Source organism: Coregonus clupeaformis, chromosome 35 (assembly GCF_020615455.1).
Source record: "Coregonus clupeaformis isolate EN_2021a chromosome 35, ASM2061545v1, whole genome shotgun sequence".
In the NCBI taxonomy this organism is placed as follows: Eukaryota; Metazoa; Chordata; class Actinopteri; order Salmoniformes; family Salmonidae; genus Coregonus; species Coregonus clupeaformis.
The window spans coordinates 14288383-14311043 of record NC_059226.1 but is presented as its reverse complement, the minus strand read 5'-3'; the positions used below and the strand labels follow the sequence as shown (position 1 = coordinate 14311043).

General features: G+C 42.3%; 1 protein-coding gene across 1 annotated transcript in view; it reads left to right on the top strand.

Moving 5' to 3' along the window:
• The window catches only part of LOC121550650 (globoside alpha-1,3-N-acetylgalactosaminyltransferase 1-like), a 34796-nt gene that overhangs the window by 8654 nt on the left and 3481 nt on the right, over positions 1–22661 (top strand). The window contains exons 2-3 of the mRNA XM_041862995.2: positions 6439–6477; positions 6635–6670. Of these exons, the coding sequence (XP_041718929.1) occupies positions 6439–6477; positions 6635–6670 (75 nt within the window). The remainder of the gene's footprint in view (positions 1–6438; positions 6478–6634; positions 6671–22661) is intronic.

Here is a 22661-nt window from a genome sequence, read left to right as displayed (position 1 = left end):
GATGAAGAGGATCGGAGCAAAGTACAGAGAGATCCTTAATGAAAACCTGCTCCAGAGTGCTCAGGACCTCAGACTGGGGCTAAGGTTCACCTTCCAACAGGACAACGACCCTAAGCACACAGCCAAGACAACACAGTAGTGGCTTCGGGACAAGTCTCTGAATGTCCTTCAGTGGCCCAGCCAGAGCCCGGACTTGAACCTGATCGAACATCTCAGGAGAGACCTGAAAATAGCTGTGCAGCAACGCTCCCCATCCAACCTGACAGAGCTTGAGAGGATCTGCAGAGAAAAATGGGAGAAACTCCCCAAATGCAGGTGTGCCAAGCTTGTAGCGTCATACCCAAGAAGACTCGAGGCTGTAATCTCTGCCAAAGGTGTTTCAACAAAGTACTGAGTAAAGGGTCTGAATACTTATGTAAATGTGATATTTCTGTTTTTTATCTTTTATAAATTAGCAAAATTTGTTTTTGCTTTGTCATTATGGGGTATTGTGTGTAGATTGATGAGGGAAAAAAATATTTAATCCATTTTAGAATAAGGCTGTAACGTAACATAATGTGGAAAAAGTCAAGGGGTCTGAAAACTTTCCGAATGCACTGTAACTGTAGAACCTGTCATAGGTTCTACCTGGAATCAGAGGGTTCTTCATGAGAGGGTTCTAAATGGAACTCAAAAGGGTTCCCCTACAGGGACAAATCAAAGGGTTCTACGTGGCACCCAAAAGGGTTCCCCAATAGGGACAGATGACAGAATCCTGCAACCAGAGGGTTCTTCACCCCTATTTGGTGCCATGTAGTTGAACCTTTGCTTGAAATGTTCTGTAATACTTGACCGAGGGACGTTACAGATGTTGTATGTATGGGGGACACAGGAAGGGTTAGTCATTAAAAATTAATGTCAACACCTATTGTTTTACGATGAGTGAGTCCATGTAACTTATTGTGATTTGTTAAGCCAAATTTTACTCCTGAACAAATTTAGGCTTGCCTGAAAAAAGGGGCTAAATATTTATGCAACGACTATATTTTAGTTATCACATTTTTATTCATCTTTAAATATATATATATATACAGTACCAGTCAAAAGTTTGGACACACCTACTCATTGAAGGGTTTTTCTTTTTACTATAATAGTAAATATATAATACTATAATAAATATATATATTCCACTTTGACATTAGAGTATTTTTTATAATTTACTGTCCGCTTGCTGCACTAACTTACTGTGGCTATGCTCACCACAAAGAATGCTTAGCAATTGTCAACTAATGTTAAGCTATCTTGTAATCAGACACAGTAAGTTAATGCCAGCTAGTTGCAAGTAACTAACTAGCAGTTACTGTCTATTATGTTGCTGTGCATTTTACAATAACTTACTGACAGCTGTCAGTTAGGTAAAGTAAAATTCACTGTGGCTTCTGTTGCTGAGTTACAAACCATCTCAACGATCTCATTGCAAACAGACCATGCAAGCCATACAGATCATATCTGATATCACCACTACCCTCCATATTATTGGCCAACATGCAATCATTGGGAAATCAACTGGACTATCCTACCAACGGGACATTAAAACTGTAATATCTTATGTTTCACAGAGACGTGGTTGACCGACGACAATATATAATATAGAGCTGGCTGGGTTTTCCGTGCATCGGCAGGACAGAGCAGCTACGTCTGGTAAGACGAGGGGCGGGGGTGTGTGTCTATTTGTCAATAACAGCGGGTGCGCAATGTCTAATATTAAAGAAGTCTTGAGGTGTTGCTCGCCTGAGGTAGAATACCTCATGATAAGCTGTAGACCACACTATCTACCAAAAAAGTTCTCATCTATATTATTCGTAGCCGTCTATTTACCACCACAAACCGATGCTGGCAACTAAGACCGCACTCAACGAGCTGCAGAAGGCCATAAGCAAACAAGAAAATGCTCATCCAGAAGCGGCGCTCCTAGTGGCCGGGGACTTTAATGCAGGCAAACTTTAATTCGTTTTACCTCATTTCTACCAGCATGTCACATGTGCAACCAGAGGGGAAAAAAAGTCTAGACCACCTTTACTCCACACACAGAGACACATACAAAGCTCTCCCTCACCCTCCATTTGGCAAGTCTGACCATAATTCTATCCTCCTGATTCCTGCTTACGCGGATGCTACGCTACAGGACTGTTTTGCTAGCACAGACTGGAATATGTTCCAGGATAAATCCAATGGCATTGAGGAGTATACCACCTCAGTCACTGGCATCATCAATAAGTGCATCGAGGATGTCGTCCCCACAGTGACCGTATGTATATATCCCAAGCAGAAGCCATGGATTACAGGCAAAATCCACACCGAGCTAAAGGCTAGAGCTGCCGCTTTCAAGGAGCGGGACACTAATCCGGACACTTATAAGAAATCCCGCTATGCCCTCAGACGAACCATCAAACAGGCAAAGCGTCAATACAGGACTAAGATTGAATCCTACTACACCGGCTTGCAAACTATTGCGGACTACAAAGGGAAACCCAGCCACGAGCTGCCCAGTGACGCGAGCCTACCAGACGAGCTAAATGCCTTTTATGCTCGCTTCGAGGCAAGCAACACTGAAGCATTCATGAGAGCACAAGCTGTTCCGGACGACTGTGTGATCAAGCTCTCCATAGCCGATGTGAGCAAGACCTTTAAACAGGTCAACATTCACAAAGCCGCGGGCCAGACGGATTACCAGGACGTGTACTCAAAGCAGGCGCGGACCAACTGGCAAGTGTCTTCACTGACATTTTCAACCTCTCCCTGACCGAGTCTGTAATACCTACATGTTTCAAACAGACCACCATAGTCCCTGTGCCCAAGAAAGAGAAGGTAACCTGCCTAAATGATTACCACCCCGTAGCACTCACATCGGTAGCCATGAAGTGCTTTGAAAGGCTGGTCATGGCTCACATCAACACCATCATGCAGGAAACCCTAGACCCAGTCCAAATGACATACCGCCCCAACGGATCCACAGATGACGCAATCTCAATCGCACTCCACACTGCCCTTTCCCACCTGGACAAAAATAACACCTATGTGAGAATGCTGTTCATTGACTACAGCTCAGTGTTCAACACCATAGTACCCACAAAGCTCATCACTAAGCTAAGGACCCTGGGACTAAACACCTCCCTCTGCAACTGGATCCTGGACTTCCTGACGGGCTGCCCCCAGGTGGTAAGGGTAGGCAACAACACATCTGCCACGCCGATCCTCAACACTGGGGCCCCTCAGGGGTGCGTGCTTAGTCCCCTCCTGTACTCTCTGTTCACCCACGACTGTTTGGCCAAGCACGACTCCAACACCATCATTAAGTTTGCTGACTACACAACAGTGGTAGGCCTGATCACCGACACTGATGAGACAGCGGCCTATAGGGAGGAGGTCAGAGACCTGGCAGTGTGGTGCCAGGACAACAACCTCTCCCTCAAGGTGAGCAAGACAAAGGAGCTGATCGTGGACTATAGGAAAAGGAGGGCCGAACAGGCCCCCAATAACATCAATGGGGCTGTAGTGGAGCGGGTCGAGAGTTTCAAGTTCATTGGTGTCCACATCACCAACAAACTATCATGGTCCAAACACACCAAGACAGTTGTGAAGAGGGCACGACAACACCTTTTTCCCCTCAGGAGACTGAAAAGATTTGGTATGGGTCCCCAGATCCTCAAAAAGTTCTACAGCTGCACCATCGAGAGCATCCTGACCGGTTGCATCACCGCCTGGTATGGCAACTGCATGGCATCTGACCGTAATGCGCTACAGAGGGTACTGCGTGGGTACAAGCTTCCTGCCATCCAGGACCTATACACTAGGCGGTGTCAGAGGAAGGCCCAAAAATGTGTCAAAGACTCCAGTCATACACTGTTCTCTATGCTACCGCACGGCAAGTGGTACCGGAGCGCCACCCAAACTATTTACATTGACCCCCCTTTGTTTTTACACTGCTGCTACACACTGTTTATTTTCTATGCATAGTCACTTTACCCCCTAACTACATGTACAAATTACCTTGACTAACCTGTACCCCCACACATTGACTCGGTACCAGTACCCCCTGTATATAGCCTCGTTATTGTTATGTAATTTTCTTGTGTTACTTTTTGATTATATATTTTTTACTTTAGTTTATTTAGTAAATATTTTCTTAACTCTATTTCTTGAACTGCATTGTTGGTTAAGGGCTTGTAAGTAAGCATTTCACGGTAAGATCTACATACTAGGTAGGTACTAACAAGAGCACAGAGAGCCTAACACACGTCACAAACAGGTTCTTAGTTTGGGCTGAGGGGCAACATATTGAATCCCCATTCACAATAGATTTTTCTCCTCCACAATAGACAATGGAAACTGAATGACTGAGGCTTTCTTTTGAGCCTGGTCAAAAAGGAAAACCAAGGTTACACAATGATTCAACAAACAAAACAAACAAATAACTAGGTTCTGTTGCTGGGTTGAGGGAAGCACGAACTAAACAGTCATTTAACTTCTCAAGATTAAATCAAACTATTGAATACATCAACTAGGTATCTTGGAACACTTCCACACCACATACCCCTCTCTGAGTGGTATTGAAAAAAGACAATGGCTCTCTGAAACCACATGCCATTATTATTAGTACAGCATTTCTGTTAGTTAAAAGCTAAAAAGTGTCAACCTTAAAAAATGTGTTGCATTATTCAAGTGTGCAACATTATGATTAATATGGTTTAGTTGAAAAGTTCCGGTATACTTTCAATATCTTGCCTACTTTTATATACTACTAGATAGCAGGGGGTACTCAACTCTTACACTACGAGGTCCAGAGCCTGCTGGTTTTCTGTTCTACCTTATAATTAATTGCACACACCTGGTGTCACAGGTCTAAATTAGTCCCTGATTAGAGGGGAACAAAGAAAAAATGCAGTGGGACTATCTTCGAGGTCTAGAGTTGAGTTTGAGGGTACTATGGTATTCACGGTATGTTAATAGCTGCACATAGACATGCAGCATGAATGTGGCTTTGGCAACACCACATCCAAGGTAATGTAAGGATAGTGTCGTGATGTGACTTTCATTATTGTGATGACTATTATTTATCAAATCATTACCTACTATGTTTAATTGTTACTAGATTCAATTAATCATGCAACAATTAACTCATTAGGAATTTAGGGCACCACGGGAAAAGTTGTTTAACTAGTTACTGTTTCCCGAATTAACTCTAAAGATATCTAGACATCTCTTATCATTTAACAGTCATTTATTAATAATTTACCTCATAGCAGTCTCATTCTGAAAGTCGTAGACTCTTTAAGTCTGCACGAACCTGGATCTTACTGATCATTCCGTACCACACAAATGGATTTAATTATTGATTTACTAACTAATTAAAATGATAACACAAGATACAAACACATACATGTATAGGTTAGGGATTAGAACTTAATACAATGAAAATGGGTTCCTAGCGGATTAACACAATATGACACTTGTTACAACAGATGGCAAGTTAAAGAGAGAGAGAGGAAGCGAGAGAGGAAGAGAAGCACTTGTATACATTTGGGAACTACTCTCACAGTATTCCTAATACCTTGCCCCGAACTGCCAGCCCTTTTGGGTAAGAAGTAATGCATGTATTTACGTGTTGAAGGTCTTCGTCGTGTATCTCTGTTGGACCCAGGCCTTCGTGGAAAGGGGTCTTGGGCCTTCTCTTTTGGATGGGCCTTAGATGTAAGGCTCTGATTGTCCGCAAGAGGTCACAATGTCCTTCTTCTTAGTTGTCTGTTTACTTTCACTCGTTCTGGAAGTGGTCTTCTGAGGACGGCTAATCAGCCGTGTCGATGATCCCCTGTGGGGTGATGAGAGCAGTATAGTAGACGATGGTTTGAAGAGAGTAACAGGATGGTCCCACTTAAATGTTGAAATATATTGTCCCAATGTTCATTGTTGGATGTTGAAGTTTTTGGGAGGCAAAAAGTATCTGAAACAAAGGCATTCCTTTCACCATACTAGAGGGCCAGAGATATATTCTCCTCCTCTCTAATTTATGGCAGTGTTAAGGCGTCAAGATCGTGGGTAAGAGGGTCTGGTTGTTGTCGGCCAATAGCCAAGCCGATGTGAAGCCTTTAATCCTCACTCAGGGAGAGTCATGACAATAATGTAAAGCCTAATTTACACCCTACATAATACAATAAGATACGCAAATGTGTGCTACCCCGTATTTTGTAACTCCACGAAACTACGTAGGATTGCCATCTTGCGAATGTAATTGCGTCCTTGCATTGTGTACTTGCGTAAGTGTATGAATTATGTTTAAAATAAAAGTAACAAATCAAAATGTCGAAGAAAGGCAGTGCCAGCAACACATTTTGTAAGTGTAAAAATACCCAAAATATTTTCATGACAGACTTGAACTGATTCTCTCCTGCCTCCCCAAAGGTATGTCTACTTCAACTTCTTCTCTGAAAGGCTCAACAGGTAAGATCAAGTTCTGTTAATCTATTACAGCCTAATGACGCTATAATGTGACATGGAACATGAAAGTCACAATATTGTCTGATTCATATTAACAGGGTTTGGTTTGAGGCTTGAATTTAAGGGGAACGATATTTTATGGTTTCATTGTTTCCAACAGAGATATCCCAATTGATGAGGACCAGAAGAGTACCAGGTTAGTTGAGATAAACTGAGAAATTCCCCCAACAAGTCATGGTACTTGGTACTTTAAAGGTAGGATGGTACTTTTAAAGTTAGGATGTTAGGATTTTGGTAGTTTTGTTCTGTCACAATATAATCCATAAAATTGCGTGTAAACAGCTCCACACTCAGGCAGAAAACAACTTAATTATATCTCTATTTGAGCAAAATAAGTTGTTTTGTTTTGATCACAAGAAAATCCTAACAGTTCAGTTAAAGAGCGCCATAGACAGGCAGAAAAATCGGAATGTTCTATCATGAAGTGAGAACAATTAGTTTCCTTGGCTGATATGGCTGCCAGGGCGTTCAGAGTTTCATAACATTCATAACGAGGCTCAGTCCTGAAGACCAAGAGCTGAGGGGTTTGTGGGCCCAAGGAAAAAAGGGCCTTTTCTAAAATCATTTCCTGCAATTCTACGTCATTTTACATAACCGGAGACATTAAAATCATATTTTTTCATATCACACAAATGATCAAAATAACAAGCTACTCTGACAATTACATACTGAGATCAATAAAACGAACGACACATGTCTTAAATGCAACAAATAGCATAGGCCAATGAAAAGAGTGGGTACACAGATCTTAGGCCTACAATATGAAGAGGAAATTATAGTCCACCAACTTTCCAGTGGCACTCACCTATTCACACAGATTTTTCTCGCAATTGTATTTTGAAATATTGCCCAAATACCTTCTAGCTGCTGCCTGCTGTTCATTGACAGCCACAACTCAACAATCAGCTGTTTTATATTTGCCGCATGGGCTGCATTGACTGCTACTTAGAAATACTATAACAGTAAATTAATAAATGACATTCACTGATATAAATCTGTCTCCAAAATAATTGCATAGTTTTCACAGACCCACATCTCTGTGTGAAAAGTTGTCCTATGGTCTGTTTTGTCAACAAACTCAGACAAAATTCAAAGAAGTTAAAGATGAAATTGACTGCAATACACTGGAATCAAATATATTAGCATAACTAGGCTACACAGAACCACGGTGAACCCATTGTAAACAGTGGTAGGCCTGATCACCGACAACGATGAGACAGCCTATAGGGGAGGAGGTCAGAGATCTGGCCGTGTGGTGCCAGGACAACAACCTCTCCCTCAACGTGACCAAGACAAAGGAGATGATTGTGGACTACAGGAAAAAAAAGAGGACTGAGCACGCCCCCATTCTCATCGGACGGGCTGTAGTGGAACAGGTTGAGAGCTTCAAGTTCCTTGGTGTCCACATCACCAACGAACTATCATGGTCCAAACACACCAAGACAGTCGTGAAGAGGGCACGACAAAGCCTATTCCCCCTCAGGGTATTCAGACCCTCATGGAAAAGGGTCCGAATACTTATGTTAATACGTTGTTTATTTTTTTAGAAATGTGCAAAAATTTATAAAAACCTGTTTTCACTTTGTCATTATGGGGTGTTGTGTGTAGATTGCTGAGGATTTTTTTTATTGAATACATTTTAGAATAAGGCTATAACGTAACAAAATGTGGAAAAAGTCAAGGTGTCTGAATATTTTCTGAAGGGACTGTATGTATTGGGGTAAGGTGACTAGGCAGCAGGATATAAGATAAACAGAGTGGCATTAGCTTGTATGTGAGCGGGTGTGTGTAGACTCAGTATAAATGTATGTGCATGTTACAGTGCCTTGCAAAAGTATTCATCCCCCTTGGCGTTTTTTCCTATTTTGTTGCATTTCAACCTGTAATTTAAATGGATTTTTATTTGGATTTCATGTAATGGACATACACAAAATTGTCCAAATTGGTGAAGGGAAATGAAAAAAATAACTTGTTTCAAAAAATTGGTGCGTGCATGTGTGTTCACCCCCTTTGCTATGAAGCCCCTAAATAAGATCTGGTACAACCAAAATTACCTTCAGAAGTCACATAATTAGTTAAATAAACTCCACCTGTGTGTAATCTTAGTGTCACATGATCTGTCACATGATCTCAGTATATATACACCTGTTCTGAAAGGCCCCAGAGTCTGCAACACCACTAAGCAAAGGGCACCACCAAGCAAGCGGCACCATGAAGACCAAGGAGCTCTCCAAACAGGTCAGGGACAAAGTTGTGGGAGAGGGGGAATAGGCCCCCAATAACATCAATGGGGCTGTAGTGGAGCGGGTCGAGAGTTTCAAGTTCATTGGTGTCCACATCACCAACAAACTATCATGGTCCAAACACACCAAGACAGTTGTGAAGAGGGCACGACAACACCTTTTTCCCCTCAGGAGACTGAAAAGATTTGGTATGGGTCCCCAGATCCTCAAAAAGTTCTACAGCTGCACCATCGAGAGCATCCTGACCGGTTGCATCACCGCCTGGTATGGCAACTGCATGGCATCTGACCGTAATGCGCTACAGAGGGTACTGCGTGGGTACAAGCTTCCTGCCATCCAGGACCTATACACTAGGCGGTGTCAGAGGAAGGCCCAAAATGTGTCAAAGACTCCAGTCATACACTGTTCTCTATGCTACCGACGGCAAGTGGTACCGGAGCGCCACCCAAACTATTTACATTGACCCCCCCTTTGTTTTTACACTGCTGCTACACACTGTTTATTTTCTATGCATAGTCACTTTACCCCCTAACTACATGTACAAATTACCTTGACTAACCTGTACCCCCACACATTGACTCTGTACCAGTACCCCCTGTATATAGCCTCGTTATTGTTATGTAATTTTCTTGTGTTACTTTTTGATTATATATTTTTTACTTTAGTTTATTTAGTAAATATTTTCTTAACTCTATTTCTTGAACTGCATTGTTGGTTAAGGGCTTGTAAGTAAGCATTTCACGGTAAGATCTACATACTAGGTAGGTACTAACAAGAGCACAGAGAGCCTAACACACGTCACAAACAGGTTCTTAGTTTGGGCTGAGGGGCAACATATTGAATCCCCATTCACAATAGATTTTTCTCCTCCACAATAGACAATGGAAACTGAATGACTGAGGCTTTCTTTTGAGCCTGGTCAAAAAGGAAAACCAAGGTTACACAATGATTCAACAAACAAAACAAACAAATAACTAGGTTCTGTTGCTGGGTTGAGGGAAGCACCGAACTAAACAGTCATTTAACTTCTCAAGATTAAATCAAACTATTGAATACATCAACTAGGTATCTTGGAACACTTCCACACCACATACCCCTCTCTGAGTGGTATTGAAAAAGACAATGGCTCTCTGAAACCACATGCCATTATTATTAGTACAGCATTTCTGTTAGTTAAAAGCTAAAAAGTGTCAACCTTAAAAAATGTGTTGCATTATTCAAGTGTGCAACATTATGATTAATATGGTTTAGTTGAAAAGTTCCGGTATACTTTCAATATCTTGCCTACTTTTATATACTACTAGATAGCAGGGGTACTCAACTCTTACACTACGAGGTCCAGAGCCTGCTGGTTTTCTGTTCTACCTTATAATTAATTGCACACACCTGGTGTCACAGGTCTAAATTAGTCCCTGATTAGAGGGGAACAAAGAAAAATGCAGTGGGACTATCTTCGAGGTCTAGAGTTGAGTTTGAGGGTACTATGGTATTCACGGTATGTTAATAGCTGCACATAGACATGCAGCATGAATGTGGCTTTGGCAACACCACATCCAAGGTAATGTAAGGATAGTGTCGTGACGTGACTTTCATTATTGTGATGACTATTATTTATCAAATCATTACCTACTATGTTTAATTGTTACTAGATTCAATTAATCATGCAACAATTAACTCATTAGGAATTTAGGGCACCACGGGAAAAGTTGTTTAACTAGTTACTGTTTCCCGAATTAACTCTAAAGATATCTAGACATCTCTTATCATTTAACAGTCATTTATTAATAATTTACCTCATAGCAGTCTCATTCTGAAAGTCGTAGACTCTTTAAGTCTGCACGAACCTGGATCTTACTGATCATTCCGTACCACACAAATGGATTTAATTATTGATTTACTAACTAATTAAAAATGATAACACAAGATACAAACACATACATGTATAGGTTAGGGATTAGAACTTAATACAATGAAAATGGGTTCCTAGCGGATTAACACAATATGACACTTGTTACAACAGATGGCAAGTTAAAGAGAGAGAGAGGAAGCGAGAGAGGAAGAGAAGCACTTGTATACATTTGGGAACTACTCTCACAGTATTCCTAATACCTTGCCCCGAACTGCCAGCCCTTTTGGGTAAGAAGTAATGCATGTATTTACGTGTTGAAGGTCTTCGTCGTGTATCTCTGTTGGACCCAGGCCTTCGTGGAAAGGGGTCTTGGGCCTTCTCTTTTGGATGGGCCTTAGATGTAAGGCTCTGATTGTCCGCAAGAGGTCACAATGTCCTTCTTCTTAGTTGTCTGTTTACTTTCACTCGTTCTGGAAGTGGTCTTCTGAGGACGGCTAATCAGCCGTGTCGATGATCCCCCTGTGGGGTGATGAGAGCAGTATAGTAGACGATGGTTTGAAGAGAGTAACAGGATGGTCCCACTTAAATGTTGAAATATATTGTCCCAATGTTCATTGTTGGATGTTGAAGTTTTTGGGAGGCAAAAGTATCTGAAACAAAGGCATTCCTTTCACCATACTAGAGGGCCAGAGATATATTCTCCTCCTCTCTAATTTATGGCAGTGTTAAGGCGTCAAGATCGTGGGTAAGAGGGTCTGGTTGTTGTCGGCCAATAGCCAAGCCGATGTGAAGCCTTTAATCCTCACTCAGGGAGAGTCATGACAATAATGTAAAGCCTAATTTACACCCTACATAATACAATAAGATACGCAAATGTGTGCTACCCCGTATTTTGTAACTCCACGAAACTACGTAGGATTGCCATCTTGCAAATGTAATTGCGTCCTTGCATTGTGTACTTGCGTAAGTGTATGAATTATGTTTAAAATAAAAGTAACAAATCAAAATGTCGAAGAAAGGCAGTGCCAGCAACACATTTTGTAAGTGTAAAAATACCCAAAATATTTTCATGACAGACTTGAACTGATTCTCTCCTGCCTCCCCAAAGGTATGTCTACTTCAACTTCTTCTCTGAAAGGCTCAACAGGTAAGATCAAGTTCTGTTAATCTATTACAGCCTAATGACGCTATAATGTGACATGGAACATGAAAGTCACAATATTGTCTGATTCATATTAACAGGGTTTGGTTTGAGGCTTGAATTTAAGGGGAACGATATTTTATGGTTTCATTGTTTCCAACAGAGATATCCCAATTGATGAGGACCAGAAGAGTACCAGGTTAGTTGAGATAAACTGAGAAATTCCCCCAACAAGTCATGGTACTTGGTACTTTAAAGGTAGGATGGTACTTTTAAAGTTAGGATGTTAGGATTTTGGTAGTTTTGTTCTGTCACAATATAATCCATAAAATTGCGGTAAACAGCTCCACACTCAGGCAGAAAACAACTTAATTATATCTCTATTTGAGCAAAATAAGTTGTTTTGTTTTGATCACAAGAAAATCCTAACAGTTCAGTTAAAGAGCGCCATAGACAGGCAGAAAAATCGGAATGTTCTATCATGAAGTGAGAACAATTAGTTTCCTTGGCTGATATGGCTGCCAGGGGCGTTCAGAGTTTCATAACATTCATAACGAGGCTCAGTCCTGAAGACCAAGAGCTGAGGGGTTTGTGGGCCCAAGGAAAAAAGGGCCTTTTCTAAAATCATTTCCTGCAATTCTACGTCATTTTACATAACCGGAGACATTAAAATCATATTTTTTCATATCACACAAATGATCAAAATAACAAGCTACTCTGACAATTACATACTGAGATCAATAAAACGAACGACACATGTCTTAAATGCAACAAATAGCATAGGCCAATGAAAAGAGTGGGTACACAGATCTTAGGCCTACAATATGAAGAGGAAATTATAGTCCACCAACTTTCCAGTGGCACTCACCTATTCACACAGATTTTTCTCGCAATTGTATTTTGAAATATTGCCCAAATACCTTCTAGCTGCTGCCTGCTGTTCATTGACAGCCACAACTCAACAATCAGCTGTTTTATATTTGCCGCATGGGCTGCATTGACTGCTACTTAGAAATACTATAACAGTAAATTAATAAATGACATTCACTGATATAAATCTGTCTCCAAAATAATTGCATAGTTTTCACAGACCCACATCTCTGTGTGAAAAGTTGTCCTATGGTCTGTTTTGTCAACAAACTCAGACAAAATTCAAAGAAGTTAAAGATGAAATTGACTGCAATACACTGGAATCAAATATATTAGCATAACTAGGCTACACAGAACCACGGTGAACCCATTGTAAACAGTGGTAGGCCTGATCACCGACAACGATGAGACAGCCTATAGGGAGGAGGTCAGAGATCTGGCCGTGTGGTGCCAGGACAACAACCTCTCCCTCAACGTGACCAAGACAAAGGAGATGATTGTGGACTACAGGAAAAAAAAGAGGACTGAGCACGCCCCCATTCTCATCGACGGGGCTGTAGTGGAACAGGTTGAGAGCTTCAAGTTCCTTGGTGTCCACATCACCAACGAACTATCATGGTCCAAACACACCAAGACAGTCGTGAAGAGGGCACGACAAAGCCTATTCCCCCTCAGGGGTATTCAGACCCTCATGGAAAAGGGTCTGAATACTTATGTTAATACGTTGTTTATTTTTTTAGAAATGTGCAAAAATTTATAAAAACCTGTTTTCACTTTGTCATTATGGGGTGTTGTGTGTAGATTGCTGAGGATTTTTTTTTATTGAATACATTTTAGAATAAGGCTATAACGTAACAAAATGTGGAAAAAGTCAAGGTGTCTGAATATTTTCTGAAGGGACTGTATGTATTGGGGTAAGGTGACTAGGCAACAGGATATAAGATAAACAGAGTGGCATTAGCTTGTATGTGAGCGGGTGTGTGTAGACTCAGTATAAATGTATGTGCATGTTACAGTGCCTTGCAAAAGTATTCATCCCCCTTGGCGTTTTTCCTATTTTGTTGCATTTCAACCTGTAATTTAAATGGATTTTTATTTGGATTTCATGTAATGGACATACACAAAATTGTCCAAATTGGTGAAGGGAAATGAAAAAAATAACTTGTTTCAAAAAATTGGTGCGTGCATGTGTGTTCACCCCCTTTGCTATGAAGCCCCTAAATAAGATCTGGTACAACCAAAATTACCTTCAGAAGTCACATAATTAGTTAAATAAACTCCACCTGTGTGTAATCTTAGTGTCACATGATCTGTCACATGATCTCAGTATATATACACCTGTTCTGAAAGGCCCCAGAGTCTGCAACACCACTAAGCAAAGGGCACCACCAAGCAAGCGGCACCATGAAGACCAAGGAGCTCTCCAAACAGGTCAGGGACAAAGTTGTGGGAGGGGGAATAGGCCCCCAATAACATCAATGGGGCTGTAGTGGAGCGGGTCGAGAGTTTCAAGTTCATTGGTGTCCACATCACCAACAAACTATCATGGTCCAAACACACCAAGACAGTTGTGAAGAGGGCACGACAACACCTTTTTCCCCTCAGGAGACTGAAAAGATTTGGTATGGGTCCCCAGATCCTCAAAAAGTTCTACAGCTGCACCATCGAGAGCATCCTGACCGGTTGCATCACCGCCTGGTATGGCAACTGCATGGCATCTGACCGTAATGCGCTACAGAGGGTACTGCGTGGGTACAAGCTTCCTGCCATCCAGGACCTATACACTAGGCGGTGTCAGAGGAAGGCCCAAAAATGTGTCAAAGACTCCAGTCATACACTGTTCTCTATGCTACCGCACGGCAAGTGGTACCGGAGCGCCACCCAAACTATTTACATTGACCCCCCCTTTGTTTTTACACTGCTGCTACACACTGTTTATTTTCTATGCATAGTCACTTTACCCCTAACTACATGTACAAATTACCTTGACTAACCTGTACCCCCACACATTGACTCTGTACCAGTACCCCCTGTATATAGCCTCGTTATTGTTATGTAATTTTCTTGTGTTACTTTTTGATTATATATTTTTTACTTTAGTTTATTTAGTAAATATTTTCTTAACTCTATTTCTTGAACTGCATTGTTGGTTAAGGGCTTGTAAGTAAGCATTTCACGGTAAGATCTACATACTAGGTAGGTACTAACAAGAGCACAGAGAGCCTAACACACGTCACAAACAGGTTCTTAGTTTGGGCTGAGGGGCAACATATTGAATCCCCATTCACAATAGATTTTTCTCCTCCACAATAGACAATGGAAACTGAATGACTGAGGCTTTCTTTTGAGCCTGGTCAAAAAGGAAAACCAAGGTTACACAATGATTCAACAAACAAAACAAACAAATAACTAGGTTCTGTTGCTGGGTTGAGGGAAGCACGAACTAAACAGTCATTTAACTTCTCAAGATTAAATCAAACTATTGAATACATCAACTAGGTATCTTGGAACACTTCCACACCACATACCCCTCTCTGAGTGGTATTGAAAAAAGACAATGGCTCTCTGAAACCACATGCCATTATTATTAGTACAGCATTTCTGTTAGTTAAAAGCTAAAAAGTGTCAACCTTAAAAAATGTGTTGCATTATTCAAGTGTGCAACATTATGATTAATATGGTTTAGTTGAAAAGTTCCGGTATACTTTCAATATCTTGCCTACTTTTATATACTACTAGATAGCAGGGGTACTCAACTCTTACACTACGAGGTCCAGAGCCTGCTGGTTTTCTGTTCTACCTTATAATTAATTGCACACACCTGGTGTCACAGGTCTAAATTAGTCCCTGATTAGAGGGGAACAAAGAAAAAATGCAGTGGGACTATCTTCGAGGTCTAGAGTTGAGTTTGAGGGTACTATGGTATTCACGGTATGTTAATAGCTGCACATAGACATGCAGCATGAATGTGGCTTTGGCAACACCACATCCAAGGTAATGTAAGGATAGTGTCGTGATGTGACTTTCATTATTGTGATGACTATTATTTATCAAATCATTACCTACTATGTTTAATTGTTACTAGATTCAATTAATCATGCAACAATTAACTCATTAGGAATTTAGGGCACCACGGGAAAAGTTGTTTAACTAGTTACTGTTTCCCGAATTAACTCTAAAGATATCTAGACATCTCTTATCATTTAACAGTCATTTATTAATAATTTACCTCATAGCAGTCTCATTCTGAAAGTCGTAGACTCTTTAAGTCTGCACGAACCTGGATCTTACTGATCATTCCGTACCACACAAATGGATTTAATTATTGATTTACTAACTAATTAAAATGATAACACAAGATACAAACACATACATGTATAGGTTAGGGATTAGAACTTAATACAATGAAAATGGGTTCCTAGCGGATTAACACAATATGACACTTGTTACAACAGATGGCAAGTTAAAGAGAGAGAGAGGAAGCGAGAGAGGAAGAGAAGCACTTGTATACATTTGGGAACTACTCTCACAGTATTCCTAATACCTTGCCCCGAACTGCCAGCCCTTTTGGGTAAGAAGTAATGCATGTATTTACGTGTTGAAGGTCTTCGTCGTGTATCTCTGTTGGACCCAGGCCTTCGTGGAAAGGGGTCTTGGGCCTTCTCTTTTGGATGGGCCTTAGATGTAAGGCTCTGATTGTCCGCAAGAGGTCACAATGTCCTTCTTCTTAGTTGTCTGTTTACTTTCACTCGTTCTGGAAGTGGTCTTCTGAGGACGGCTAATCAGCCGTGTCGATGATCCCCTGTGGGGTGATGAGAGCAGTATAGTAGACGATGGTTTGAAGAGAGTAACAGGATGGTCCCACTTAAATGTTGAAATATATTGTCCCAATGTTCATTGTTGGATGTTGAAGTTTTTGGGAGGCAAAAAGTATCTGAAACAAAGGCATTCCTTTCACCATACTAGAGGGCCAGAGATATATTCTCCTCCTCTCTAATTTATGGCAGTGTTAAGGCGTCAAGATCGTGGGTAAGAGGGTCTGGTTGTTGTCGGCCAATAGCCAAGCCGATGTGAAGCCTTTAATCCTCACTCAGGGAGAGTCATGACAATAATGTAAAGCCTAATTTACACCCTACATAATACAATAAGATACGCAAATGTGTGCTACCCCGTATTTTGTAACTCCACGAAACTACGTAGGATTGCCATCTTGCGAATGTAATTGCGTCCTTGCATTGTGTACTTGCGTAAGTGTATGAATTATGTTTAAAATAAAAGTAACAAATCAAAATGTCGAAGAAAGGCAGTGCCAGCAACACATTTTGTAAGTGTAAAAATACCCAAAATATTTTCATGACAGACTTGAACTGATTCTCTCCTGCCTCCCCAAAGGTATGTCTACTTCAACTTCTTCTCTGAAAGGCTCAACAGGTAAGATCAAGTTCTGTTAATCTATTACAGCCTAATGACGCTATAATGTGACATGGAACATGAAAGTCACAATATTGTCTGATTCATATTAACAGGGTTTGGTTTGAGGCTTGAATTTAAGGGGAACGATATTTTATGGTTTCATTGTTTCCAACAGAGATATCCCAATTGATGAGGACCAGAAGAGTACCAGGTTAGTTGAGATAAACTGAGAAATTCCCCCAACAAGTCATGGTACTTGGTACTTTAAAGGTAGGATGGTACTTTTAAAGTTAGGATGTTAGGATTTTGGTAGTTTTGTTCTGTCACAATATAATCCATAAAATTGCGGTAAACAGCTCCACACTCAGGCAGAAAACAACTTAATTATATCTCTATTTGAGCAAAATAAGTTGTTTTGTTTTGATCACAAGAAAATCCTAACAGTTCAGTTAAAGAGCGCCATAGACAGGCAGAAAAATCGGAATGTTCTATCATGAAGTGAGAACAATTAGTTTCCTTGGCTGATATGGCTGCCAGGGCGTTCAGAGTTTCATAACATTCATAACGAGGCTCAGTCCTGAAGACCAAGAGCTGAGGGGTTTGTGGGCCCAAGGAAAAAAAGGGCCTTTTCTAAAATCATTTCCTGCAATTCTACGTCATTTTACATAACCGGAGACATTAAAATCATATTTTTTCATATCACACAAATGATCAAAATAACAAGCTACTCTGACAATTACATACTGAGATCAATAAAACGAAACGACACATGTCTTAAATGCAACAAATAGCATAGGCCAATGAAAAGAGTGGGTACACAGATCTTAGGCCTACAATATGAAGAGGAAATTATAGTCCACCAACTTTCCAGTGGCACTCACCTATTCACACAGATTTTTCTCGCAATTGTATTTTGAAATATTGCCCAAATACCTTCTAGCTGCTGCCTGCTGTTCATTGACAGCCACAACTCAACAATCAGCTGTTTTATATTTGCCGCATGGGCTGCATTGACTGCTACTTAGAAATACTATAACAGTAAATTAATAAATGACATTCACTGATATAAATCTGTCTCCAAAATAATTGCATAGTTTTCACAGACCCACATCTCTGTGTGAAAAGTTGTCCTATGGTCTGTTTTGTCAACAAACTCAGACAAAATTCAAAGAAGTTAAAGATGAAATTGACTGCAATACACTGGAATCAAATATATTAGCATAACTAGGCTACACAGAACCACGGTGAACCCATTGTAAACAGTGGTAGGCCTGATCACCGACAACGATGAGACAGCCTATAGGGAGGAGGTCAGAGATCTGGCCGTGTGGTGCCAGGACAACAACCTCTCCCTCAACGTGACCAAGACAAAGGAGATGATTGTGGACTACAGGAAAAAAAAGAGGACTGAGCACGCCCCCATTCTCATCGACGGGGCTGTAGTGGAACAGGTTGAGAGCTTCAAGTTCCTTGGTGTCCACATCACCAACGAACTATCATGGTCCAAACACACCAAGACAGTCGTGAAGAGGGCACGACAAAGCCTATTCCCCCTCAGGAGACTAAAAAGATTTGGCATGGGTCCGCAGATCCTCAAAAAAATTATACAGCTGCACCATCGAGAGCATCCTGACTGGTTGCATCACCGCCTGGTATGGCAACTGCTTGGCCTCCGACCGCAAGGCACTACAGAGGGTAGTGCGTACGGCCCAGTACATCACTGGGGCAAAGCTTCCCTGCCATCCAGGACCTCTATACCAGGCGGTGTCAGAGGAAGGCCCTCAAAATTGTCAAAGACTCCAGCCACCCTAGTCATAGACTGTTCTCTCTGCTACCGCACGGCAAGCGGTACCGGAGTGCCAAGTCTAGGTCCAAAAGACTTCTCAACAGCTTCTACCCCCAAGCCATAAGACTCCTGAACAGCTAATCATGGCTACCCGGACTATTTGCACTGCCCCCCCACCCCATCCTTTTTACGCTGCTGCTACTCTGTTAAGTATTTATGCATAGTCACTTTAACTCTACCCACATGTACACCTTACCTCAACTACCTCAACTAGCAGGTACCCCCGCATATTGACTCTGCAACGGTACCCCCCTGTATATATAGCCTCCCTACTGTCACTTTATTTTACTTCTGCTCTTTTTTTTCTCAACACTTTTTTTGTTGTTGTTTTATTTTTACTTTTTTTGTTTAAAATAAATGCACTGTTGGTTAAGGGCTGTAAGTAAGCATTTCACTGTAATGTCTGCACCTGTTGTATTCGGCGCATGTGACCAATAAAATTTGATTTGATTTGATTTGATTTGATTTGAAAAGTATAGGCTTTTAAAAGTAAATACTTTAAAGTACTACTTAACTAGTTTTTTGGGGTATCTGTACTTTACTATTTATATTTTGGACAACTTTTACTTTTACTTCACTACATTCCTAAAGAAAATAATGTACTTTTTACTCCATAAATTTTCCCTGACACACAAAAGTGTTAGTTAAATTTTTTATGCTTAACAGGACAGGAAAATTGTCCAATTCATGCACTTATCAAGAGAACATCCATGGTTATCCCTACTGCCTCTGATCTGGAGGACTTACTAAACTCCTGCTCGTCGAACATCTCTTTTCAAAATAATGGGCATTAATATGGAGTTGGTCGCCCCTTTGCTGCTATAACAGCCTCCACTCTTCTGGGAAGGCTTTACCCTAGATGTTGGAACATTGCTGCGGGGACTTGCTTCCATTCAGCCACAAGAGCATTAGGGAGGTTGGGCACTGATGTTGGGCGATTAGGCCTGGCTCGCAGTTGGCATTCCAATTCATCCCAAAGGTGTTTGATGGGGTTGAGGTCAGGGCTCTGTGCAGGCCAGTCAAGTTCTTACACACCGATCTCGACAAACCATATCTGTATGGACCTCGCTTTGTACACGGGGGCATTGTCATGCTGAAACAGGCCTTCCCCAAATTGTTGCTACAAAGTTGGAAGCACAGAATCGTCTAGAATGTCATCTACCAAACCCAGATTAGTCAGTCGGACTGCTAGATGGTGAAGCGTGATTCATCACTCCAGAGAACGCTTTTTCCAATACTCCAGTCCAATGGTGGCAAGTTTTACACCACTCCAGCCGATGCTGCTCGGCCATGGAAACCCATTTCATGAAACTCCCGAGGAACAGGTCTTGTGCTGACGTTGATTCCAGAGGCAGTTTGGAACTCAATAGTGAGTGTTGCAACCGAGGACAGTCGATTTTTACGCGCTTCAGCACTCAGCGGTCCTGTTCTGTGAGCTTGTGTGGCCTACCACTTTGCAGCTGAGCCGTCGTTGCTCCTAGACTTTTCCACTTCACAATAACAGCACTTACAATTGACCGGGCAGCTCTAGCCGGGCAGACATTTTACGAACTGACTTGTTGGAAAGGTGGCATCCTATGATGGTGCCACGTTGCAATTCACTGAGCTCTTCAGTAAGGCCATTCTACTGCCAATGTTTGTCTTTGGAGATTGCATGGCTGTGTACTCGATTTTATACACCTGTCAGCAACGGGTGTGGCTGAAATAGCTGAATCCACTCATTTGAAGGGGTGTCCACATACTTTAGTGTACTGCAGCAGGTAACTTCGATTGTAAACTACATCAAATCACATCCACTGCGCGCACGCCTGTTCGCAAAACTATGTGGAGATATGGGATCAGAGCATGACAATGTTCTATTTCACATTGAGACTTGATGCTTATCGAGGGGGAGTGTTGGAAAGATGTTTCGCATTGAGAAAGGAACTGTTGTCATTCACAATGGACTTGATTGACTTTGTTTAATAAAAAGAAAATGTGTCTCCTTGCCTATGTAGCAGATATATTTGGGAAACTGAACAAACTGAAATCAAGCATGCAGGGGAAAAACAAAAACGTTCTACAGATGAGTGACCGAATCAACAGGAGACAGGAGATAAGGCTGTGAGACATAGGTTTAATCCTAGACACATGAAAAGTGGGATGTATACGGAGGGTACGGGGCAACAGAAGATTCCTTTCCCATCGTCTCAACCCCACGGAAAGGAATTACGACATGGGTAACCGGGAACTACTTGTGGTGAAGATAGCATTGGAGGAGTGGAGGCACTGGTTAGAGGGGGCGATAGATAACCATGTCCGTGAGGCACAGCATTCCTGGGACGGATCTGGATGGATTAGGATGGGGGCGGTAGTGTATTGGTGCTTGAGGTCTAAGAACGCCTGGTCTGCTGCTGGAGACCACGTAAACGGGAACTTGTGAGAGGTGAGCGCTGACAGGGGGGGCTGTAGCCCCGGATGAACCGGCGGTAGAAATAGGCGAACCCCAGGAGGCGTTGCAGCTGCACTCTGGAGGTGGATTGCGGCCAATCCACCACCGCTCTCACCTTTTCAGGATCCATTTGTATGTTGCCTGCAGCTATGACGTATCCAAGGAAGGAGATGGTGGAGCGATGAAATTCGCATTTTTCCGCTTTGACGAACAGCTGGTTCTCCGGGAGAAGCTGGAGGACTTGTCTGACATGGAGGACATGTTCTTGAGCCGAGTGGGAAAACATGAGATTGTCATCAAAGTAGACAAATACGAACCGGTTCAAGATGTCCCGGAGAAAGTTGTTTTTACCAGGGCCTGGAACACAGCAGGAGCGTTGGTCAGTCCGAACGGCATCACCAGGTATTCGTAGTGCCCACTACCCATGTTAAAGGCGGTCTTCCACTCATCCCCTTCCAGTATCCGTACCAGATGGTAGGCGTTCCGGAGGTCCAACTTGGAGAAGATGGTAGCCTCCTGGAGAAGCTTGAAAGCCGAGGCGATGAGTGGAAGCGGATAACGGTTTTTAACCGTGATGTCATTCAGGCTCCGGTAGTCGATACACGGATGCAGGGTTTTGCCATTCTTCTCCACAAAAAAGAACCCTGCGCCGGCGGGGGAGGCAGAAGGACGGATACCCCCTGCAGCCAGGGAGTCATCAATATACGTCTCCATCGCCTTGGTCTCTGGACCTGACAGGGAATAATGCCGCCCCCGAGGAGGTGTAGTGCCCGGGAGAAGGTCGATGGCGCAGTCATCGGGCCGATGCGGAGGAAGCGAGGTGGCACGAGCCTTGCTGAAAACCTCCCGGAGGTCCTGGTACTCCGCAGGAATGGCAGAGCAGTCCGGGGCTTTTCCCAAGCCCACAGGAAGACGTCCCGGGTCAGGCAACGCCGACTTCAGGCAATGTGCATGGCAAAACGGGTGCCAACCCAGGATAGAACCAGTAGCCCAGTCGATCAGAGGATTGTGCCTCTGGAGCCAGGAAAACCCCAAAACCACGGGTGCATGCGAGGATTCAATGGGCAGGTACTGTATAGACTCACTGTGATTACCTGACACTCTCAGGTTAATGTGAAGCGTAGTGTAGGTGACTCTGCCAATATAGCGCCCATCCAACGGTCTGATGTCCATGGGAATGGAGAGGGGTTGTGTGGGGATTCCCAGCTCCGACACCAGGGTAGCGTCCATAAAGCTCTCGTCGGCCCCAGAGTCAATGAGAGATTGGACCAGTCACCCCACAACAGGGTAGCATGGAGAGGGGTATGAGAAATGGAAGATGGGAAACTCCCCGT